Source organism: Xiphophorus maculatus, chromosome 4 (assembly GCF_002775205.1).
Source record: "Xiphophorus maculatus strain JP 163 A chromosome 4, X_maculatus-5.0-male, whole genome shotgun sequence".
In the NCBI taxonomy this organism is placed as follows: Eukaryota; Metazoa; Chordata; class Actinopteri; order Cyprinodontiformes; family Poeciliidae; genus Xiphophorus; species Xiphophorus maculatus.
Window position 1 is genome coordinate 11,808,089 of NC_036446.1, and position 25,237 is coordinate 11,833,325.

The 25,237-nt window shown below is 38.9% G+C and overlaps 2 protein-coding genes across 3 annotated transcripts in view; one reads left to right on the top strand and one right to left on the bottom strand.

Moving 5' to 3' along the window:
- The window catches only part of ush2a (usherin), a 198,485-nt gene extending 187,131 nt beyond the window's left edge, over positions 1-11,354 (top strand). The window contains exons 82-93 of the mRNA XM_023332326.1: positions 598-807; positions 931-1,023; positions 2,047-2,192; positions 2,274-2,392; positions 3,321-3,419; positions 3,510-3,686; positions 4,382-4,465; positions 4,571-4,712; positions 4,821-4,908; positions 6,273-6,338; positions 8,105-8,302; positions 9,450-11,354. Of these exons, the coding sequence (XP_023188094.1) occupies positions 598-807; positions 931-1,023; positions 2,047-2,192; positions 2,274-2,392; positions 3,321-3,419; positions 3,510-3,686; positions 4,382-4,465; positions 4,571-4,712; positions 4,821-4,908; positions 6,273-6,338; positions 8,105-8,302; positions 9,450-9,539 (1,512 nt within the window). The 3' untranslated portion in view covers positions 9,540-11,354. The remainder of the gene's footprint in view (positions 1-597; positions 808-930; positions 1,024-2,046; positions 2,193-2,273; positions 2,393-3,320; positions 3,420-3,509; positions 3,687-4,381; positions 4,466-4,570; positions 4,713-4,820; positions 4,909-6,272; positions 6,339-8,104; positions 8,303-9,449) is intronic.
- kctd3 (potassium channel tetramerization domain containing 3) lies at positions 10,609-24,531 on the bottom strand. 2 transcript variants are annotated; one of them, XM_005796217.3, is made up of 20 exons: positions 24,040-24,531; positions 23,634-23,687; positions 22,313-22,358; positions 22,134-22,207; positions 21,976-22,034; positions 20,680-20,760; positions 20,397-20,528; positions 19,863-19,953; positions 18,855-19,045; positions 18,666-18,781; positions 18,453-18,540; positions 18,130-18,246; positions 17,497-17,667; positions 17,231-17,386; positions 16,828-16,924; positions 16,555-16,748; positions 16,331-16,469; positions 16,122-16,244; positions 14,905-15,420; positions 10,609-14,816 (listed from the first exon to the last, which is right to left on the bottom strand). In XM_005796217.3, the coding sequence occupies exons 1-19, from the start codon at positions 24,108-24,110 to the stop codon at positions 14,910-14,912; spliced, it is 2,511 nt and encodes an 836-aa protein (XP_005796274.1). In that variant the 5' UTR covers positions 24,111-24,531; the 3' UTR covers positions 10,609-14,816; positions 14,905-14,909. The 2 variants fall into 2 exon arrangements, with proteins under 2 accessions (XP_005796274.1, XP_014328604.1); XM_014473118.2 differs by having other exon boundaries at positions 10,609-15,420.
- Between the last annotated feature and the right edge of the window lie 706 nt (positions 24,532-25,237).

Below are 25,237 nucleotides of genomic sequence, written 5' to 3' on the forward strand. Positions count from 1 at the left end.
GCCTAATTGACTATTATTGAGGTTAATTCAACTCTTAACACACACACACACAAGCATATGCATACACTCGCAAATCTCGCCTTCATAGCCACAAACAACAAACTGTGCACACATGCACACATTTTCAACACTAAAGCTCAAAGCCATCCATCTGCCTTCTGCACTACTTCTGACAGGCTACAGATGACTTACACATGCAAATCTCCACCCCGCCTGACCCTGCGCTGTGTACACCCTCTAATTATATCCAACACAAGCACACAAATAAGATTACTGTGTATGTGTGTGAATAACTCCTTGATGAAGGTGAAAAGTAATTGTCATGCAGATATGTTAGTATTGGGATGCATGGTGAAAAGGTTTTGCTCTCACTCCTGATGGTAGTTCTGATGGATGGTCCATCGAATTGACTCGTACTCAGCTGTTGGTCAGGTGAATATTGGTTAATTAAGCGAAGCCTTCCTCGGTAAGACTTCATAAAGTGTGTTTTAAATGCCGACGATAGGGTTAGGTAGTAGTTAATATCGCATATTACCTCTCGTTTTTTCATGTGGTTTGTCCACATTGTTGAGCGATTGCATGGTTTGTGACCAACAGGTGTGGGCTGTAAATTCAGCTGGTTATGCTTCCAGTCCATGGGTCAGTGGGAGAACTGGACCTGCACCGCCTCAGGGTGTCGGGCTTCCCATTTTCCTAGATGTTTCAGCAACCTCAGCAGCCGTGAACATACACCCTCCTGCTCAACCCAATGGGATCGTGAGCCTCTTCAGAGTGTTCTCATTGGACCGCAACAACATCACTACTCTGGTAGCTACTGGATTAAACCTTTCACTTATTAGAATTGCATCTTTCTCTTTCGCAAACAACAGTTTTCATTATTAAAAATTCAAAAAACCTCCACCTCATCCTGCTGCTTTTCTTTTCCTGCAGCTCTCAGAAGGCACGTCCCATCAACAGACACTCCATGGTTTACATCCTTACACTCGGTACTTGGTGGGAATTGAGGCTTGCACTTGTTATCAGGTAAATATTATACTACTTGAAGAGAAAAAGTTAATATATGTGGATGCATCTGAATATTTTTTTTTTAACTTTTTATTAAGTTGATATTTCAATTTAGGTAGTGAAATTCACATATAGATTTATTACACACAGAGTGATGCATGTTAAGTATTTACGTCTGTTAGTTTAGATTATCATGACTTTAAGCTCAACTTGTTAGTAAATTAGGATGTCATATAAAACAAACTAAATATTTCTGATATAGAAATAACAGCTTATTAAATTGAATATTTGGTCAGGGCTTCTTTTGCATCACTGCGGCATTGAGGAGATCAACTTAGAGTCCTGCGGAGGAAATAGAGTTGCTTTGATAGCGACCTTCTTCTCATCTGCACTGTTGGGACTCTTATTTCTCATCTTCCTCTTTACCTCTTCCCCATGAAGCACTCCAATATTTCCTGGTTAACAGCTGAGCTGGTTTTGAGCTTGATAAATCACAGTGTACCAACACATCAGATGACATGGCTCCGCAAATCCTAGTGACTGTGGCCTCAAACAACTTTTGCTGTCCTTGTTGCTTGTGGACATTTTTCTACAGCCTTTTCTTTCCTGTCAATTGTGCATTAATACCCTTGGATGCAGAATTTGAACAGTTAGTTTTTTTATAGTGAGTTTATGTGGTTTACCCTCTTTGTGCAGGGGTCATTGTCTTCTGCACCGTTATGAAATCAGCAATTTTTCACATGTTCATGTAGACCTTAACATAAACACGACAGATAATCTATATTAAAAAATAATTTTTTATTGGTCTTGTGTAAAATTCAGATTTTCTGATTAACATAATCTTTGGTTTTTATTACCTGTAAGCCATAGTCAAAAAAAATAAATGCTTGAAAAATACCCCTCTGTTTTTGATCAATATTTTGATTATTATTAATTAAATCAAGTAACTTTTTGATGATATTCTAATTGACTGAGATGCTCCTGTATGGTCCACTTTCGTGACACTAGTTGTAGCTTTGCTTCTCTTTGAACAATTCTCAGTGTTGTAGCCGGGGTCCAGTGAGGGAGCTCCACACCCTTGCTGCCCCCCCAGATGACCAGCATCCCCCTCGTCTCCTCACCCTGACATCCCGCTCAGTCCAGATGGAATGGGACGAACCGACGGCGCCAAATGGAGTCATTGACAGGTGAGGAAAACTCTTAGAGTGCACATAGCTCAGAAATCAAACACACCTCTAATCTCACTCAGTGTCTGTGTGTGTGTCCAGCTGTGAGCTTCATATCAGGACATCCTGCCCTCAGCCCCCCCAGCCCGTACCGTTAGCCTGCACAGAGGGGCCAACAGAAATCTGTTTCTTTGGCAAACAGCGGAGCTATAATGTTACAGGTAATTCCATTATTATTACTTAAAGGTGACCCATTATGCTTCCTTAGTATAGGTCTATGAGCTGTACAAATCATTTTCATTATAATTTTTCATGAAATTATTCTAAGTTAAGGAGATTTCACTCTGCTCAGTTCTGCATATTTTGAGTTCCCTTCAGAATGAGCTGTTTTAGGACGTCTTGTCACTTTAAATCCAAATAAGTTGCTGCTAGCCACGCCCCCCAACTCAACGTTTACACTCGCACGGGAAAATGGCTGCAGACAGATGTTCAATTATACAACCGTACATCTTTGAAAAGCAGAAGTGGAGCCTCCTGCTCAACCAACACGTTTGCAGGAAGTAGTTTCTGGATGGCATGTCAACAACTAAACACTTGTCTTTACCAGCAGTCATTGGTCAGCTAGTTTTCAGCGGTAAAACCAGCTGACCAAATGTGCTGGAGGTTGCTTGGGTTTTTAAGTGATGGGCTGGGCTCAGCTGGGGTTGCTAGGTAATAGCGCAGCGCCCTCAATTGTGACTTAGCTCTCAGGAGATTTTTGAAACAGCTCATTTTCCAGACACCCAAAAATATAAACTTATTGGCAACAAACAGCTGGGGGATTTTTTAAGCACTTCGACTGTTTTTAGGAGCAGCTGAAACCAAAATGGAAGGATAACAACCAAATGTGAATTTTTCATAGGTGTCCTCTAAAATATTTACTGTTTCCACACTTGCTTTACATCTTTAAAGTAAAATCCCATGAAAATACTATTATGTTTATTATTTCTATTCTGTTCCTAATAACAGATCCCAGCAATTCTTAAGCTACCATCAATCTATAAATCTAAGAATATCAGGAGTCTGTTTACATCCTTGGAAATATAAATGCTGAAGTATGCATGTTTTCACTAAAATAAAACAGTAAAATTTCTGTATTTCACTGTGCAGGGCTTCAACCATACTCTGCCTATGAGCTGAGGGCTGCCTGCTTCAATAAGATGGGCAGCACTGCCTCCAACTGGACGGCCGTCAGCACACTCAGCGAACGTAACACATTTATTCAGTCCTCCTGAAGCCACAGCTAAGCACTTAAAAGAAGCCGTAAAATACAGTTTAAATGTGTTTGTCTCCCTGCAGCCCCCCAGTATGTGTCTCCCTTCTCCGTGGACAGCAACCTGACCGTGATCTGGCTGGACTGGACGGACACCTTTTCCCTCAACGGGTTCCTGAAGGAGTTCACCGTGACCGAGAGCCAGCTCAGAGTTTACAGTGGCTTCTACAGCCACCTTCATATTCCACGCACCTCCCGGAAAAGTGAGGGCGCAAGCACCAAACACATTCACATGCTTTGTAGTAATGTGCACCTTCTGGAACACAATAATTCACAGGTTTTTCTTACATCAAAATTTTACTTTGATATTTTTTTTTTCAAAGCTTCAATATTCTAGATATGTCTCTGTGCATCAATTGAGAAAAATAATTAAGTTTGTCTTCTAATATTGAGTTTTTGCAGATTTATATATTTTTGTAGTGTCTATAACATTTAAAGCAAATAGTGAAAGCATCTTAAAAGCTTTGAGACTTTTAGAATTCATTAGCCACCGTTAGCCACTGAAAATCAAATTAAAAATATAAAAATAGACAACTCTTCTCAGGGAAAAATATATTTGTGTAATATAAAGAGCTTTTCCATGATAATTGAGAAGAATGTCAGTAAGTTTCGTTATGCCACTCTACAGTAACTGGATATTTTTGTTTGTTTGGAAGATAAAATGAAATATTTGCTAATGACACAACAGATGTCATCTGTTGTGTCATTAGCAAATATTTCATTCCAGAATTGGGTTCAAGAGAGAGTGACTGTACATTAGATGTCCACTGCTTAGATTTCTGATTGCTCCTATTGTTGTTTTAAGTTGTGCAAACTCATGCAGAACAGTATATGTGTGTAATGTCATGAAATTTTAACTTGCTATATTTTCTGCTTTTTTCTTTGGATTTTTTTGTAGCTCTTTCCTTTCAGGTGACGTGTATCACAGACAGCGGCAGCGCCAGCACGCCCACCATCAGATACAACCCAACCACAGGCCTTGGTACCCTCTCTCCAGTGTCTTCCTAAACTACCTCGAATGTAGAAACAAAACTAAAACTGCATGTGTTAGCATATTGACTGTTTTAACTCTTCATTTTCTGTGCAGGTCCCCTTGAGCCTGTTGATGGTGATAAACAGGGCATCAGCATTTCAGCCACTCCTGTTTACTCTGAATTGTGGTTCATTCTACTGTTTGTGCTGCTCGGTCTGTTCCTCCTTGCAATACTGATTGGTTTACTCCTAAAAAGGTATATTCATGTGAAGTGTTTATAGAATATATTTATTTTTTACTATTCATTTATCTTATTTAATAAAAAAAGAATCAAAAATAAATCAATTTTCTTTTTCCCATTTAGAACTTTGAGGAAGAATCCATCAGCCCGAGAGCGCCCTCCGCTGGTCATGCTTCAGAAGACCAGAAAGGCTGGAGGAGACACGTACAAGGTGAGGGACAAAAAGAAGAGCAGCTCAGAAAAACAAGGTTTTAAAAGATTAACGGTAACTGTAAATAAAAAGGAAAAGAAGACCATCATGTAGAAGGTTCATACAGGTCAAACCAGGGGCTCTGTAACATTAATGACCAGGTTAACAACTGAAGCTGCTGGTGCCTCTCAGTTTAACAGAATGTCATCAAAAAGCTCTTTTGTTTTTGCAATTCAAATCAAACGTGAAACTTATGTGATGTACAGTTACATCAGATATTTCAAGTATTGATTTTTTTTTTATTTTAAAGATCATAGCTTGCTGCTAATTCAGAATGGACTTCAAGCCCCTTGAATTTTGTACATGTCCACTCTCCCTCAAAACGTTGGGACCTTGATGTGTAAATGAAATGCAATTAACAATTTACTTTCGTTTTTACTTTCACCTGAGAAGAAGAGTTTGGAAGAATAGTTTTTCTATATCTAAAACTCAAATATACAAAAGTTTTATATCTGTTTCCACTCCAATCTTGCACATCCAGACCTTTTTTTTCTTGGCTCACCTGAGATGAGCTACAGTTGACCAAACTGTTGAATGGGCTTGGCTTTTCAATCCACTCATAACTCAGTTCACACCTGTTGCTTGTCCATCTTTCTTTACCTTATCTTTTCCTTCTAATCAACTTTGCATGAATCTACTTGGATTTAGCAATCACTTTCTTTATCGATGACGTTTTGTGACGTGAATGGACAACCAATGAGTCAGTGGTCTTGCCTGTGATTTTATTGGCTTATTTTTATAAGTTCTGCATAATAATAAATTGTTATGAGAAAATCATTTGCTTTTTTATTTCATATGAGCCACAATCATCAACATTGATAGAAATAAATGCTTGAAATATTTCACTGTGTGCAATAAATCTGTATAATAGGGGTTTCACTTTTAATATTTAAATCTGTTTTAGATAAGCCTTTAAGTTTCTGACATAAATCAGACTCAGCTCAGTCTCCAATGAGACCAAACATTCAGCTTTCAGGACCCTCAAACATCTGCTTGGAGGGCTTCATGTATGTGCATATCCACATATCCATTGATTACAGGAAACAGCTCTGTTAAATAGTATTACTATAATGACATGGCATTTTTTCTCTATAAAACTGTAATAAAGATAATATTGTGCTCTGAAGCGAAATGTTTTATCTGTAAAGTGTGTCACCTCAATGTGCTGGTTACTTTTTGTTCGTAAAGCAGCTTTTCTTTAAGGCGTATATTTTTGCTCTTTCTCCCCTCTTTTAATCTGTTTTTGTTTATCTTTTTTATATCTGTTTCCACTCCAATCTTGCGCTGCTCCCTCCATCCCGTCTAATCCTCAATCTTTTTCTCAGAGGCCCCGTCCTGAGCTGTGCTCTAAGCATCTTTCCGGCTCTTTGCTCCTCCTTGATCGCCCTACAGTAAGATAACTTCCCATCCTTTTTTCACTGCCAGACCCCTAAATGTTTATCTCACTGTCCCCCTGCAGTTTGACACTGTAGCAGACTGTGTTGAGATCAGCAACGTTATACTTAAAAGCTACACTATGTACGCAGAGGTATGGGAATGTGGATTTTGGTGGGTTACCCTCCTGCGCATGTGCTCTGTGTTTGCATCTGCATGTTTCGTTTGTGCATGTGTGTGCATACCTCAGTCTTTCTCATGAAAACAGTGGTTTGGTTGTTGGGGTCACTGGGGGGTAAGAGACCAGTCTTTGAGCTTGTCTTTATATTTACACTGCATGTCAAAAAAAGTCACCACCTGGAGGACAAGAGCTACCCACTGCATGATTATGTTAGTTATCTAACTCTCAACCATGCAGTGAGTATATTTTGATTTCTTAAACAGCCATGTTGGAAGATGCATCCACTGGTAGAGGAAAACATGTTGGTGATAAACAAGCGAAGGAGGTTGCCGAAGTTACTAAATTAGATCTAGAACGACCCTAGTGTCTCCTCCAGGATTTCTTTTAACTGTGATGGTGGGCTGTCCAACTGGCTATATTCATGTATATACAGTATATCTCATTTGCTTTACATTGTTTTATTATATAATTAAAAAAAAGAAAAACTTTATTCTGAAGGTGTAGCGGCTTTTATTTTGCCGTGGCGATCAATTACATGCAGAGGAAACCCTGCAGCGCATTAGTAGACACTGGAAGGATAGCGGAAATCCTTCTATCCACCAAGAAATGTGGTTTAAAATGAAGAGCACCCATGGTTAGTGATCACTTATACTTGATAAAGTGAAATCGTTAAAACAACAGAGCACACTACTATGACTAATGGTGAAAGTAAGAACATTTCCACAGGAACAATGTAAAGGGAATTCAAGTAATTTGGACCAAACAGCTGTGTAGTCTTAAGAAAACCACCAATCAGTGAGGCTAATATGAAAAATGTTTCAGTTTTCTATGCAGAATAGAGATTGGATTCTGGAGTGATGTAAGAAGGTCATGTGATTTGAAGAGTCCAAATTTACCCGGAGTGATGGCAGTCTGTGGGGGCAGCATTATGCTCTGGGTTGCTGCAGTGGGTCAGATTCAGGTTCAGCAACATTATCAGATCAGCTGATTACTTGAATATACTGTATTCAAGTAATACAGTATATTACAGTATATACAGGTTAGAGAGTCTTTGGGATGTACTTGACAAGAATGTGGACAGTAATCTGATTCATCAGTCCTATAAGATGTTGGTGAAAAATGAAAACACTGGATGGAAATAAATGTTGTGATGTTGCAGAAGCTGATTTAAACAGTGCCACGTTTTATGTTTGATGTAATCAAAGCTAAAATAGGTCCTACCAAGTATTAGAGTGTGACTTTTTCTGATATGGGACAGTGTGGCTTAAACTTTACACATGTAAATGGAACATTAATATAATACTTTAGACATATTTTACATTATTGAATAATTACAATCTAGAATGAAACTTTAATAAAAGCTTAATTCTCAGTAGTTAATTCCCAGTAGTTCCCCCTGTTGGATTTTTCTGTCTGGAGTGAAAGATAAAGCATATTCTACAACCAACTCAGTTTATATTCACATTTTGATTTCAAGAAGCAACAAATTCAGTGTTTCTGTAGTTGTCATTTTATTATTAATTAATAAATATTAATTTATTATTAGTAAGTAAAAAATTATTTCAAACATGCGGTCACTCTTGTACTAACTGTACCTCACAGGGTCTGGCAGACACAAAGATTGTTGGCAGCAGTTCGCGCTACAGCCCCATGTCTGTGCTGCGGGCTCCCAGTCAAACTGACCTGACTCAAGCCTATTCCCAGCATTCCCTGCACCGCAGCGTCAGTCAGCTGATCGACAGGAAGTCACTGATGGAGGAAGGATGCTGGGACAACCCACTGGGACATGATTCTGGACTGGTGAGGACAGACATGCGTTTGTTTGTTGTTGACAGTCTCTGATAAGAGTTTCAGAATCGACTTATTCTGCTTGATTTCATAGATTATAATTTCCCAGTTTGCTCACTTTTACTTCCTGTTGCATTCAGGGCCTTTTCAAAAGGTTTGTACAACTGCAAGCTTCCATTTGTTTGTGGGAGATTTTATGTGATAAACTAACACATCGTCGAATGAAAATGTATGCATTTTTTTTACTCCGGTACCCCTTAATAAAATCTAGTTTATCCAAAGTCACTTCTTTGTAGAACCACCTTTTCTGAAAATACAGCTCCGTATCGTTTGGAGTAATCATCACCACAGCATAATGCTGCCACCACAGGGTTTGTGCGTCAAGATCAGAAAGTTAATTTATGTTTAATTCTATCAGTGCATCTTCTTCCACATATTTACTATGGAAGAGCAACTTATACCTTTTTTTGCTACTCTTCCTTAGTCCTCTCTGCAAACAGTTTAAGAGGACAGCCATGTCTTGGTAGCTTTGTAGTTGTTACCATTTTCAGATGTTAAATTGTTAGTATTCATTGAGATGTTTAGAGCTTTGGATATTAGCCTGGTGACCTGACCCTGCTTTAAAATTGTCCACAACTTTCTCCCAGACTTGTCTGCTGTGTTCCTTGGTCAACATGATGCTGTTTGTTTGCTAATGTTCAACAGGAAAGCTCTGAGGCCCTCATAGATTTATACTAAGATCAAGTTTTGCATGTCTCCTTCCACTTTGAGTTGGTCTATCTCATAAAATCCTGTTGCAGAATGAAAATCCACAGAGAAGGTGCTAAAAAGTGAAACAGCCCTGATAAACATTGGATGTTGCTTCTAAAAGGAAGACTGTGGGTATCAGCATGGTTCTTTAAAGCCAATTAAGCTGTGACATACCTAATAATCGGCATGCTGCTTCATAATCAGATAGCTTAGCAATGCACAGTGATGCTCTGCAACACTTGTCAGCTCTAATCTTACACAAAATATAGCGACCAGAAGGCTAAAACTGTAAATGCCATCTGATCTCCATTATAAGAGTTCAGTGGTTGTCAATGAGATCAGAAAATGGACGAGATGTCTGGAATGTTGCTGACTTCATAATGTTTCGATCTTGTGTGCTTTCTTTCAGTATGTGGAGGAAGATGAGTTTGTGGATGCCATCAAGGCCTTAAGCTCTGTGAAAAAAGAGCACAGCCTGTTCATCGACACTCATCTTTAGGACAACAGGCCTAAAGATGCCAGACTGGTAACACTCACTCTGTTTGGTGTCTTCTTATTGTTACTGTTACAATAGAGCTAAGCTGGGTTCGCTGCAGTAGAGTCAGGGACACAATGTTTAAATTTAGAGCTCGCATATGGACTAAAGCCTCCATATTTGGTAACTTTATGGCATAGATGGTCTGTGAATGTTTAGGTTAGATTATGATTCACTTTCTCTGCTTGCCAACAGCTTTTAGAAAGTTTAAATGAGTAAAATCAAAACAATCCATAAGTTCATGTTGATCACTTCCTCACCTGGTAACTGTGCCTATTACCATATCTGTAGTCAACACCATTAGGGCTTTAACTTAGACGGACACACGGCCTTCATGTTATTGTTGCTAGAGAGATTTGCCAACTTTATTATTACAAATGTAGCTGAAATGTACATATGTGTTGTCTGTTTGTTGTGATGTAACCTAAAGGCCCAAACTGAGATTTTGTCTTATTACATCTTTGTGTATTTACTGCTTATTGCAATTCAAATGTAAAACAAGTGGTTGATGGTCAACTCAGACGTGTTTACTTGTTGTTAATGTGATTGACTGTTATTGTTCTGTGGCTTACAGATTATTTCACTGTTCTGACGTAGAGACCTGCAGTTTCAACTAAAAAAGAGAAAAAGGAAACATCTTGTTTAGTGTTTTTATAGAAGTAAAATTATTATATCAAGATTCCACAGACTGGACCTAGAAACAGCATTTAACACTTATTTAGCCACTCGTTTTAATGTTGATGGATTTTAAAAGATTTTATATACAGTATGCTGTTATGACCAACCTTTTTTTTAAACGCAGGCAGTATTAATAATGACTGTATATTTTTTAATTTATAGGTACTTCATAGATTGTGTAGTTTTGGTGAGTAATAAAAAAAATGACCAAAAACAGAATTTTCTGGGGTTTTTCACAAACAAGAAACATGAACACCTGAAGTTAAAGTTTCCTCCCACAACAGCTTGTTACAAATTCATCATTATTATGTAAACCATGTCTGGTTAAAAAAAAAGAGACTGAGTGCCAGATAAGAACAGTTTCATTTTTTTTACTCCACGGTGAAGTGAAATGTCAGTATTTGAAAGCAGCAAGTCAACAAAAGATGTACAAATGTACCAGACCAATGTTTAAATAAAAAAAAAAGATTTAGAATAAAAGGCAAAAGAAAACATCACTTGACAAACGTAAAAGTTTGTTCCATTTCATTAGGTTAATGTTGTCTTGTTCATTTAAACAACATGAAATCCAAATACTTTGAACATATTTTTTTAAATCCATATGCTGATGTCAAGAGGGGTGAGGGATGATAAAGAGTAACTTTGTGCACACAGACCTATCAAATGCTTCTAACCCCCCACATGTTTCTGCACTAATGAAGCAGCTTTACCTAAACTTCATGTTTTTATCGTGTTTTTGCACTTTCTGCTGAGTTCCTACAACACAGATATGCCAACAGCTGTACAGCGCCTTAGTCACCACACACACGCACGGCCACACCAGTGCCACTGTCTCCATCAAAACTATGCTGCCGTAATTTACTTTTGCCGCCGTGTCCCTTAAGGGGACATCTAGGCAAGTTTAAAATTAACAAACTGGCAGTAACAACCGAGCCCCCCCGCTCAAGGACGCCAATCTGACAAGGGCACTTCTGAAGCGTTCGCAGCCGCATTCACAGCTATTGTCAGCCACAGAGGGAGGGGGGAGGCTGTAAAAAGAGTTTGTGGAGTGATTGTAAGGGACAGTATGGCCCTGAGCTACACACACACACACACACACACACACACACACACAGAGGCTTTTATTAAACTCATAAATCACAATGACGACAGACGCCATCTAAGAGACTGTCTGACGGGAAGGTTAGTGAAATCAGAGCTATGGGGGAAAAAAACACACCTCTGATGCTTAAAACAAAACATTTTTGCTTTTGCACAGTGTCTAAATGAAGCATGCAATAAAACTCATCTCTTACTCTTCACTGTGGCTTTTCTATTGCTGAAGTCAGCTTTAAATACATCAAAATCATCATTAAAACACCAGCTTGTTTGGATTAATCTCATCAAAAGGTTACTTTTTCACAGTCAAGCACATAAGACCTGGAAATGTTAGGATTTCTAATATATCAAATAGTGTGTTACAGAATACATATGAAATGCATTGTATTTAAAAAGAAATACAGTTTAAGAGTGGATTGTTGCAAACCTCATGTAGGCATGGGCAGGTTAATGATAAGATTTTTAAAAAGTTAGGATTTCAGTATCAATTTCCTCTAAATTTCCCAAAACTTACTCTGTTGGGAAGCTCAAGTTAGACCTGCTGAATGTGGTTCTGCTGGATGCTTCTTCCTGTTTGAAGGGAGTCACTCCTTCCTGCTGTATGAGGAATAACTGCAAAGTTATCGATGCAGTCAAACATCCGCTATCGTCATATACTTCCTCTGAAGGTGAGGTTGCTTTTAAGTCAATAACACTATGCAACTGGCAATGTTTCCTTGGACAGAAAACTTAGAATACCTCTAAGACTGAACATTATATGCATTTCTCTACCTAACCTGTATTTCTCTTGTGAGGTGCATTGAGATAGAGTTTAAATTGCCACTGTATGAATAAATTAAATAGAAATGAAACTGCACCAAGTTATTTTCTATGTGTAATATTAAATGTGTGTTTGCATAGGCAGGCATAATCATTGAACACAATTAGATATTGTTGTCCATTTTTAGGAACCACTTTTTTGTGCACATAGGAACCGCAAAAGGTTACATTAACCAGCCCAGGCCTAGTATCAGTTTTGGAAAGACAAATAACGCTCTACTCGTTGTAACTAAACTACACAAACTCTGAATCAATGTCAACTTCATTTATGAAAAGTTCTGAGACTGGAGCTTTAAATATTTTACCTCCTTTTGCAGCATTTCCTAAATTCAGTACATATCATACGAAGAAGCTTAAATAAACAGATATGCATGTGTTTTAGCTCGTTAGAGTCTGGCTGTAATATAATGTAAACATAGCCAGAGAAGAGTTGATGGACAACAGACATAACATGCTGCAAACAAACACCTATGCACTACAATGCACATTAAACTGTATATTTTTAAATCTAAAATAAACACTCAAAATTTACTGTAATATTAGACTGTATAGTTCAAGAAAAAAAACATATTTAGGTCCAATATGTGATTACATCAATACAGGCCTTTTATGTATACATGATGTATAAATATACAATAAAATAAATGAGTGCATCCTCTTTAGGATTTTGTTCTGAATATGCAGGTTGACTGTAATGTTAGTGTATCAAAATTTATGTGTCTTTGTACAAGTCATGACCGAAGCTACACAGCTCTGTCTCAGGCTTCATTTTTTCACACTCCAGTATGTTTTTAGGTGTAGTTAAAGAAACTCACATCTTAAACATACAACACTTGCATCAAATTATGTACTTAAAGCCTTCACTAATGCATCATTTTTCTCATTGTGGTTCATAATTAACTCTAATCTGGCCTTAACTAAGCCAGATCAGGCAGGTCCGTTATGTTCCTACACAGTGCTCTCCCTCTTCACAATCCTTTGGTCGCTAGATTTCTCCATTAAAACACAACAAAAGTTAAATAAGGCACTACACCAGCCATCTGACACAAGACATAGCAACATTTCTTTTAAATGAGTCAAAGTGAGGGCGTGTATGATAAATCCTCTCATTAGATCTAATGTAAGGTATGAAAAAATAAAACTAATAAATGTTATTAGTGTTAATAAATGATCTTTCACAGGCACGATTTGGGAGGGGCGGGGGGTAATCTCAAGGGGGAAAAGAAGCACTTATTCTACTAAAGCATTTTCTCAGAAATGGGCACTGAAAAGTTTTCTAGTGAATGTTTTTTTAAGGACTAAATGCCATAAAATCTCTGCTTTAAAATGTACAGTACCTTCCAAAAGGGTTTTTGTTCCCACATTTTGTCACACTACAACAAATACTAATTTATTTTTTATTGGTATACACAGTTTTCAACATTTCTGAATGCGTTGATCTGAAAGTTTCTATTTTACTGTGGCTGTGTGTTTAGCGTTGATGTTCTGCTGGGAGAAAAACCTCCAGTCCAGTCTCAAGTCTTATTTTCTTCTAGAGTTTTTCTGTAATTAGCTCCAACCATCTTCTCATGAACTCTGTCCTTAATGAAGAAAAGTGTCCGCAGCATGATACTGCCACCACTGATTCACAGTGATGATGGTTCGTGTTATGAGCAGTGTTAGTTTTCTGCCATACTTAGTGCATGTAAGTAAAAAAAAATCGAATTTTAATCTTATTTAAATGAACTCGGTGGGTATATTTTTTATGTTTCTGGGAGAAAAAATGTGAAATACTTTTGCAAGCTGCTGTACATTTAATTACCGTGTTAAAATATACTTTTTCCATTTAGGAGGAGGCTATAATGTGAAGGTACACTAATGACAAAAACGGACTAGATTTAAGCATATTTCACATCTACAGAATGTCACCACACATGATCATTGGCCATGACCTTCATCTGAACACCAGAGTCTGTGTTTCTAGTCTGCGTCTTCACCTCACCGCTGCCTTGCAGTGAAGCTTGTATTGCATGCCCGACCTGCACAGTTTAACTGCTGCCAGCTGTTTTAATGTAAACCCCTCTGACTCTGGCTGCAGTAAAGAAAGTATCCTAGGATTGAAGTAGCTGCCAACATTTTGGACCAGATGACATGTTTTAGGTGAGTAACACGAACATCCACTGCACAATAAAGTTATGAGCTCTATTGTTGAAAAAGTATTTTGATTATTATTATTGCAGAGATAGGAGGACAAAGCTCTTGTATGATTGGTCAAGATTTTTCAGATAAATATTTAAGTTTTTGTGTGAATTATATATTTTTTACTTTTATTTTGCGAATGTACATCAATATTTTAAAAGCTAATTTCTAAATTTTAGGCAATTTGATTTTGTAACCATCCGTCTCATTCCAACACATGGTTACTAATATTGGGCTTATTTCTGTTTTACTAGCTTTACTCGTCCGGTGATTGACCTAATCTGAGACCTTGTGCTTTAGTTTTGCTCCTGAAGTTGATTTTAGTGCAGCAACCTCACAGGAAGAGAAAACAGAAGACTGAATCCTGAAATCTACTTAAAACGTACCGAGACAGAAGAAAGTTCAACTTCATCTCACAGATAATATACTGATAGTGTTGGAGACTTACAGCTTCTTCATGAGCCACACCTGTAGGTAAGAAAAAAGTGACTTTAGCTGCAGCTGATTGTATGTTCTTCCTTTGCCTTCATATTTAGCGCTGACAGGCTAGCCTTACTGATGTCACAGGCTGCTGTCATGACCGGACGGCTCAGCTGGCAGCTTTCTGTGTCGTGGCGAAGTGGAGGACGACAGTTTGGTTGGAGAGGGCGAGGCGTTTGCAGATGAGTCACTGCCCCCACCTTCAGATCCAGAGGAGAGATGTGGAACTGGAGGAGCCCTCTTCCGCCCCAGAAAGCCCCCCTCCAGTACGCTCCTTTTCCTTGCAGCGCCGTCGCCCTTCACCCCTTCTCCTCCCGACCCAACAACATCCCCTTCTTCTGGCTGAGTGTGCACCTTTCGCCTCACGTCCGCTCCTGGACCTGGGCTGTCTGGAGGTTGCTGTGGTGATTCTTGACTGACTTCTGGTTTACTCGCTGAGATGTTTCCGGCGTTGCGGGAAGCCCATAGCTCCATGACCGAGGCGCTCCTCTCACTGTCCTCAGGCCCAAAGTTACACAGCGAGCGCCGAGCGTCTGGGATCTGACTAGGTCCAGGGTTGGACGTCTGACTCAGGCTAAAGTTCTGGAAGTCTCTAAAAATATATACCGGGCAGTTAAAGAACCGGCAAAACGGACAGTTTTGGGGGGGTTTAAACATCATTAAAGCTGCAGCATGTAGCTCTTATAAATAAAATGTTATTTACATATTTGTTAAACCTGTCACTTTGTCCTGACAGAATATGCAAAGAACGATCTTCTCCACCTCCTGCCAGATTCTTTCTGTCTGATGAAATGCATCGCTCCCGACCAAAAATAATCAGAGTCAGGAGGAGGGTCTTAGCGCCGTCAATTAGGCTTGTATAATTGCTGCTCAAGCAACTTACTGTTATAGGAAAATCGTTTATCATTGGTGGCTAATCTAACTAGCCTAGCATTCAGGGCATTCTCTGCTAGCTGCAGAGAGCAATGGAGAGAGGGTAAAGACGGAATCAGCAGCACGACACACAATTGTGATTGACAGCACTAAGACCCGCCTCCAGGTTCTGATTGGTTGCTTCTAGTTAGCACTGGGAGAAGGAGGAGGAGCTCAATTTTTTTTCCAAGGGTTATCTGTCTCATACTATCCATCAGTAACAGTTTTAACAAATATGTAAAAAAAAAACATTTTTGATAAAAGTTACATATTGCAGCTTTAATGTGAATTTCTTAACCATGACAAGAAATTCAAGAAAAATAAATGATAAACGATATGATAAATGCCCATTCCTAACTGGACTGAAAAATGTTGCTTCACCTGTAGCTGTTGAAGGATTCGGTTCGCCTCGCCCGGGCCAGCAGGGGGCTCTCTCTGTAGGGCCGCACGGCTCCGTAGGTGACCTGGCTCTCAGGAATAGATTCCTGGGCCTGCAGCTGCAAACTGAGGTTAAGCAGAGACAGAAAGGTGAGACCTTTCATGAACAGAAACATTGCCAAACAGTTATACGATGCAGTCATCTCTCGAACCTTGACATAGACTCTCTGAGGCGTGTGTGGTGCAACACAGAGGGGGCGGGGCTTATGCTTGGGGTGGCACAGCGGGAGGTACTCAGGTCACACTGGTCCAGCAGCTGAAGCAGCTCCTCCTCTGTTGGCCCACCCACATCTGCCAAACAACATTACAGGAGTTTGTGAATAGAAACTTACACACAGCTTGGTGACATTTCAGCCACTCGTCTCTCCTTCCTCACCTTCTTTCTTCTTCTCTTCTCCTTTGTTGGCTGTGTCCATCGCAGTGGTGAGGTCCCACATTTGAATGCTGCCATTTCCGTGACCGGTGAACAAATAGCGGCGCGGTCGGGACCCCATCCGGCTGGAACCCTCGCACTCCCGAACCATGAAGCAAGTGATAGTGGTTCCATCCACAGACTGCACCTCACAGATCCTGAAACATTACAAAAAGAAATAAAATTCACATGTTAACCACAGTAACACTGATACGTGTATATGGTGGACAAGTGTACCTTTTTCCAGTTGAGGAGAGCCTAACAAACAGTTTGTTGGTGATGGGGATGACTTTCTGGATGAAAACTTGTTGATCATCTCTCTCTCCGAACGGGCCTGTGGAAACCAAACAATTCAAGTGATACATTTCTTAACTTTTAGGAAAAAGGGCCAAATCTGTATGTGGTTCCCTTTTGAGGTTTCTATATTTATGCCAATCATTACACACTCCAAGAGAAACTTGCATTTGACTTGAATGCAAATTACGCTTGCAAGTTACGAATGCAAGTTACGCTTTGCATTTGCATGTTTTGTTTTGTTTTTATTACTTTTTATCTCTGTTATATTTTGTATATGGACAGAATTCAACATCATCAAGAATATGTTTAACCTAATTGTGTATGTTGTTTCTTTCCGTCTCACCTATATCATTTCCAGAGCAGTAGCTTCCATGACTCTCCGTCTCTTCCAGGGACAGGATCTTAAAGGAAGCCAGAGGTGTGGAGCCTGGCTGAGTGGAGATCATCCCTCTGAACCGCGTCACCGTCCACGTCCGAACGTGGTTGTTATCCGCACACACTAAAACACACACAACATAAAAACAATCCAGTGAGGTTTCAAACAAGTAGATTGTTACTGGTGACTGTCATCTGAATTTTGTAAAAACTAAACAGAGGAACGTTTGTTACCCGACACCAGATGTTTCTCAGATAGCATAATCTTCGTCACTGGGCTTCTGTGCACAGTGAACGTCTGAAACAGCTGAGGACCCGATCCTACGGTCTCTGGGTGCTGCACGATCACCCTCACTGCTCCGCTGCTCGTCCCATAGGCGATCTCTATCCAGTTCCCACTCACACCTGAGAGCAGCATAAACATAAAGGTCAGGAGTCTGCAACCACTGCAACCCTAAGAGCCATTTGCCTTCATTCCAGCCAAATAAAATTAACTTAGGGTCACAACACAACATAACTCTTTTAAATAAAATAACTCCTACATTATGAAATGTTAGATTTTTAATTAGCAAAGCAAATATTACATTTTGCACATAGTTTGCGTCATGGTGAAACAATAAATGTAATTCTTTTGTGGAAATGTTATGCACACATTGTATGAAGACATCTGAGGAACATTTTTAACTATATTTACATTTTAAAACATTCAGTTTTTTAGCAAGTCATTAAGAGCCCAGAGGAGCATCTGAAGAGAAAAACTCCAAGTGCTTTTCCAAGTAGGATTAAAAAAAACAAATAGAAGCAAAGTCCCCATCCCATACATATCCAATGTAACCCTTTTTCTTTCAGTATTTATTCACTACTTACTGGTTTTAGGGGTGAGGTACACAGACAGTGCAGTAATGGCATCGTTTGAAGGGTCGTGATAAAGCTCAGTTACTAAGAGATCGTTGTCCTTCATCCTCAGAGGAAACTTCTGCATGTCTGAGAAGAGGAAGTTGAGATCTTCCTTATCTGATGGACATTTTGAATGTCCGTCAGATAAAAAATGTATCTAAAACACCTGAACAGAAATCTTTTAGTGACAAAAACAGTAGCAATCTCTTATTTTATAAATAAGATTCATATCCTGTAACAAAACTTCACTAAGACCCAATAAAGCTGGTTGCTTTGTTTGTGTCTGTTCACACCTATATAATAGATGGAGCCGTTGGTGCAGCCCAGCAGCAGGAAGGACCCGGCCGTGTCACAGCTGGTGATGGGAACTACATCCTGAACCTAATAAAATATGAAAAATGAACTTACAGTGGTAAATAAAAGAGAATAAGAGGAAATACATAATATGACAAACATGTGTAAAGATGAATAGAAGCATTCAGTAAACGCTCACTGACGATTCCCACCTGCCAGTGTTGAGTGACAGCATTCCACACGCCAACCTTTCCTGTGTGGCTTGTCGCCACCAGCTGGTTGCCAATGAAGAAGAGGTCATCAACAGGAACGCCGAGACTGAATACACCTAAAACAGGAATTAAAATACAGCACTTGTGGTATCCAGAACCAGAACTATTCCTTTGATTCTTGAAACCTACCAATTTCATTTCCGCTGCCTCCATCTTGGATACTCCAGAGGATAATCTTGCTTTCAGAGGCGGCGGCCACCATCTTGTCCTTGTCTCCATGTGGACCACCCACCACTTTAGCGTTAAGTGCTATACGTTCAATGGTCCAGTCAAGGTAGGGAGAGGAAAACACCTGCTGCCATCCAGACGATTCCTTTATCCTGTAGCCAGAGCATACACAAGCTAATACTGTAACCTCCGTTTATAGATCTTTGATTAAAATTGATTTATTTAACACTTAATTAAGTCAGCAGTATGAAGGCATCTGAAACAGAGGAATTCCAGGTCCAACGACTTTTAGATTTCTCTGCTTCAACACACCTGAGTCAAATAATCTGGACATTAGCAGGATTCAGGCGAACTTGACTGCGATGAGGAAGTGATTCAGCTATTAGATTCAGGTGTGTTGCAGGTCACCGGATCTCGCTCTAAAACCTGCAGGACACCGAACCTCAAGGCCAAGATTTAAAGACGAGTCTCTGCCTGAGACCTGAGCTCATCTTAGTGTAAAGATGCATCTAAGTAAATCAGAATATAATTGAAAAGTTAATTTTGTTTCATTAAATCACATGCAAAAATTCATACCCATAGCAATGTAATATGATTGTTTATTTCAATTCATTTTGAAGGATATGTTAAATGAATACCCAAAAATTTTGTTTCTTAGGAAATTTTAATATTATTAAAGATAATTACAAAAGTCTTCTGTTAGTAAGGAGAAAACTGTTGACAGTTATCAAATAGAAGATATTGAAATGCTCCACAAGACAGTTAAGAAACAAAGATATTATTGCTATGGAAACTAGCAGGGACTATGTTAACGGAAAACGTAGTGGAAGGAAAAGTGTGGCACAAAGCAAGCTCATTAAAGGCTTTGAGTGAGATTTGCAATGCATAGACAGCTGCTGGAGTCAGAGCTGCAAAAACAATCCAAGAAAATCTTCACACTTTCTCGATCAGAAATAATAAAACTGTTACCTGTAGCAGATGACAAAGTGTGCATAAGCTGCAACGATCCAGTTGTGGTGTCCTGCTATAATCAGCACTTTCCTGGGGTCAACCATTGAATCTGGAAACACAGGCAGAGTAAATATATTCCCATTTTCACTGCTGGTAGAAGTGAACTGGTGTTCCTTAATGAATGCTTGAATGAAAAATATTTTTCAGGAAGCAGGAACAAACTAGTCAGCAGGTCAACATGAAACTAGGCCACTTCAGTGAGTGCTGCTAGTCTGAGCACTAAAAAGATTTTAGGACACATTAGCAGGCGCACTAATGCACTCTTGCAAGAAGGCACAAACAAAAACATACATTTACTCTGTTATCCATGCATTTATAACACACACACAGACGAACTGAAAGGCCAAGTATGGATTTTAGATCAAGTTTTTAAAGGTCAGACTCAAATCCAGCTTAGTCCACTACCTGAGATGTTTTTTAAAAAAAAGAATCGTATTTGCTTCTAATGTTTTCAGCTAAAACAAATTTTTAAATGTATTCTCTCCCTTTTACCCAGTTTTTCTGGGTCGTCTGTTCCAGACAGAGAAGGATGAGGAAGGGGAACCCCACGGGTGAAGCCCTCTGCTCCGCTCGGACCCGGTCGCTCATCAGAAGCTGCAGGCGCCGACTTACGAGCCGGGACAACTGTCCAGAAACAAAACCACAAAAAAAAATCCACTTATTTTTCCCATACACTGTTCTGTCACATTAGTACAAGGTGGAGTCTAGATCATTTCTGTGGTGGAACCTATACTATGTCTGTTTTCAGTTCAGTCAATGAGTTTCAGGCTTTTACCTGGGGGAGGAAGGTAACCATGGAACAGAACGCTGCCACATGATGAGCGGTCCAGTTCCTCACATAACAGCAGGCGTCGCACTGCACAGGTTCACACAAATACACATAAACATTCATCAACATAACCGTTTCATATAAAGTTACCAGTCTATTTTTATTTCTTAGTTTAGACATTTATTATTTTCTTTAGCTTCATGTGCTTTCAGTTTGTATTTTCTTTACTGAGTTTGGGACAGACGAGGCCTGAAGAAGATGGCTGTGTATTTCTTCTATGTTTAATATAATTTCAAAGAATGTGACTGAATTTCCAAAAGGTAACGTTCATTGTTAGTGTGGGGAAGTTTAAAACAGTGAAACAGGATGTAATACAGCATGTATGTGGAAGTAACTCTGTCCTGTGTTTGACCTTGGTTAATATTCTGACACAGGAAGAAAATTATTTTAGAATAAAATGTCTGTCATGTTGGGTTCAAATGTACCAACAAAAAAAACAGAACATCTCTATAAATAATTCAGAGTCCACAGCACTGAACCTCCTGGTTATTTCACCAAATATTGATTTCTGAACTCTTCCTGAGTTAAAACGTTAGTATTGTTGTTTCTCTTTGCATTATTTGAGGTCTGAAAGCACTGCATCTTTTTTATTATTGTTATGCAAATAAATACTCAATTTTAGCTTGGATATTTGGAGGCATATTGTCAGTAGTTCATAAAATAAAAGAACAATGTTCATTTTACTCAAACATATACCTATAAAGAGTAAAATCAGAGAAACTGATAAGTGGTCTCTTAATTTTTTCCAGAGCTGTATGTAAATGTAACATGGTTGTACAATGTGTTACCTGGGATTCATATCCCTTGAACTGTTTCCAATTTTGTCGCTTCATAGTTAAAAATATAAGTACAGGGGATTGAATTGGGATTTTGTATAATAAATCAATTCAAAATGAAACAAAAATGATGGGTGGTTGTTTTTTATCTTTTCCTGAGATGAAATTATACACAGCTGGACTCTATTTACTAGTGAGGTGTCTTTTGAGGTTGTACTAGATTTTGCATATGTGATAAACATTAAGGCATCCCACATTTTTCAGATTTATGAACTGCATTACATCTCACAGTAATGTGCCACTTTCTGTGGGTCTATAATGTAAAATTCCAATAAAATTCACTAAAGTTTGCGTTAAAATCCTCAAAGGGTATGAATACTTCTGCAAAGTACTGTAAATAACCCGGTACATCCCATCAGCACCGTTGCTTTCAAAGTTTCCCATCTGAAACTGATCACCACCATACCTAAAGGAGTGATCCCATAAAACTCTGCTTCGTGGCGCAGGACGCTGATATTGACGCCTCTAAAAAGAAAAAAAGGACACAGAAAATGTTTTTGATACAGGTCGCATCACAAAGATACACGCTCCTAAAAATTCAGTAGTAATCAAGCATTTTCTTACCGCAAGTCCAGTTCTTTGGTTCGGAGAAAGTTGAGAATTGGTGCAAAGGCTGTAGGGTCTCTGTCAATAAATATCTGAAAGTGATATAATAAGTTATTAAAAGACATGCAATTAATTATTTTTGAAAACTGGACAATCAGAAACCATTTTAATTGTGGTAGTAGGAGACCTCTACTCACAGCTCCAGTTTCATCCCGCAGAGTGGAAATCCTCCCACTCAGTAAACTGAAAGGAACACAGAGACAAATGTTATCAAATCAGTTCTCCATTTCCACTAACCAGTAACTTAGTTACTATAATCAATTTATTTCTACACCAAGAAAACCAAAGCAGTAACTGAAGTCTAGATTATTATCCTTACTGCATGTTTTTATGTTAACTTTTATGAAAAAGCGTTCTGCAGTGGCTGAACTAAAGACAGCTGGGAGCAGAAACTGACTTACAGGCAAACAGGTTAAACCAGTTATTCTGACTGGTTTTTATAGCTCTGATCAGCTGTTGTAGGAATGTACTCAGAGCAGTGTTTAATTTTATAACAAAAATATCTTACCAGCTCCAATATCCTGCCTCTCTTTAACTGTTGCCTTCATCTAGACTTAAAATCATTCACACCTGAGGAGAATCAGGCGGCACAGCAAAAGTTTAAACCAAAAATATTTTTAAAAAGATGTTTTCACTAGTTTCACAAAACATAAAATACAATATTTATTGTATTTACATAACAGACTTAATTTTTATCTCGTTTGAAGAATCCTGAAGGATTCCCACAAAGCTTGAAACATGACAAAATTTTCACCCACAATCAGCTCAGACACAGAACTTAGCAACACCTCGCACAAGTTTTCATAGTTCTTGAACGTTAGTGCATCTGAACATAACTCCAAACTTGAACATATTTTATTTATTTTATGTTGTGAACTAAAGAGATGCATTGTCAGAAAAAAAAACAGAAGGGAATTAATAGATGGTTTTCATACACTTTTGGATTAAAACATCTAAAGGTTTGTATTCAAACTTAGTCTACATGTAAAACTTTGTACGGTGGACAATCATCACTGTCCACCACCCTGGACACAGGGACAGTGGCAGCATCATGCAGTGGGAACAATTTATTCAGCATAGATGGAGAAGATGGTCAGAGTTGATGAGAAGTTTGGTGAAAATCCCATTGCAACATGGGAAGAAACTACTAGGCTGCAAAAGACCTGAACCGGGTTCAAATGTTCACTTTCCAACAGGAAAACAACACTAAAGAAATAGCCACAGCTACAGGAATTGCATGCCACACTTTTCAGATTTCTTGTTGCCCAAAGTTCTAAAATCTTCCACTTCAAAATTTGGCTCAACTTTGTGTTTCTTCCTCGCATAATTTAAAATAATAAAGTTTGTGGTTGTAACACGACAAAGTTAGAAAAGTTCAAGTGGTGTGATTACTTTTGTGAGGCATTGTTTATAAAAAATACAAAATAAAAATAAAATAGCTGGATCCATTGAACTAACCTTGAGAAGAAAGAGTCTGGGATCCACATCAGAGTCTGTCTGGATGTGCTGAACCTAGTGAAGGATACAGGCAAATCATGAATGGCAACGCATTTCGAGCAGGATCTCTTTATGACTTATGAGTAAATACTTGATTTAATTAAACATTTAAGAATTCGTGATCATAACACTGAGTAATATGATTACAAAAAGGCATTGTGTTTAATTTTGTAGAAATTGTACATTGTGTACAAAGTAAATTATTCAGTGGTGTGGCAGCAATAATGATGGAGTACGCGATCTGCGTTGTCTGCTTTGATTAAATAAGTAACAACAACGTTATGAAGATGTTATAAGTATAATCACAAGAGTAAATGTTTATGAAAAAATGACAATCATCTGTCGGCGTCAAGTGGACGTCACTTACCTTGTCCCCCCGACATTTAGCTGGATGATCTCTCCCATCCCAGGCGTCGAACTGTTATCGTTCGTGGCCATGGTGACTGAGCCGAACCAGGTAGTGTTTTCACCAAAATGTCACTGAGCTGATCACAAAGGCTAGCTTGCTAACACTCCTCTATCCGCTCAGCTGATGCCCGGACTTCCCAGCCTCACAGCCTCTCCCTGGGACCACCATCCGTAAAATATCCGCTACACACAGCCCATGCAGGCTACGGTAGCCGCATCGTATAGCCTCCGCATCGTGGACGCAGAAGGTCGGGGGGTGTTTTATAACCAAAACAACCGCACGGGGATCCCCTTATTATCCAGTGGGCTTGTTTGCATCACTGTCCTGTGTGGAAATCGTTGGAGAGCAGCCTGCGCGGAATTTTAGCAACGAGAAACAGCTGGGATGCGCGTCTGTAATGTTGCAAGATAGTTCCCCTCCAATACCTTGCTCTTTCGTTTAAACACCAAACGTCGATGGCGGTACGTTGACTGACAGTAAATCTCTCTTCCTGTAAATTTTGTGTTTATTTCAGTCAGTCAAAGTATTAAAGTGGCGACAAATACATGAGGGGACTTACAAACAACATCAGATAAATCGCAGGAATCTTGGAAACCAAATACTCTGAATGCACTATTCCCGCTGGGGGGCGGGGGGAGGTCCATCTTTATTTCTACACACGCGTAAAATCTTTGGCCCAAAAAAATAAAAAAAATTAGTCTATTCCTGTGCTGCCCTTTCTATAGTTTTCATTAATATTTTTACTCATTTAATTCTAAGTGAGCATCTATCCTGTCAAACATGTACATTACCGTATGTTTATTTATGATTGTTGGTAACTTTCTTTTTGCCAGCCCGTTGCATCATGTGAATTACTAATTTGCCATAGACCACAGGAAATACAAATTCAGATACCCAAATACATATTTATTCCTCTTTTTCTTTTTTTGCTGACATGTTGCAGTATTTTACACATTCGATCTCGCACTCATACTCGCAGTACAAAATGTCTTGGTACGATGGTTTTCTACAGTCGTCTACAATTTTATTGTATACCATTATTAGTCGCACCTATTGTTAAATAAATAAATACGTTTAAATAGACAAAAAAAAATTCCAAAACAAGTCCGTTCGTGTCGTTTTAGACTTTCATTAGACGTGGCACATAGAAAGCAAC

Bases quoted from the DNA above. Each gene is read 5' to 3' on its own strand.
- kctd3 (XM_005796217.3), bottom strand. From the start codon at position 24,110: ATGGCCACGAACGATAACAGTTCGACGCCTGGGATGGGAGAGATCATC. The intron at 19,046-19,862 runs GTAACAGTTTTA...CTCTGGCTACAG, and splicing joins CACTTTGTCATCTGCTACAG to GATAAAGGAATCGTCTGGAT. The intron at 17,668-18,129 runs GTAAGTAGTGAA...TGCTGCTCTCAG, and splicing joins GTACCTCACCCCTAAAACCA to GTGTGAGTGGGAACTGGATA.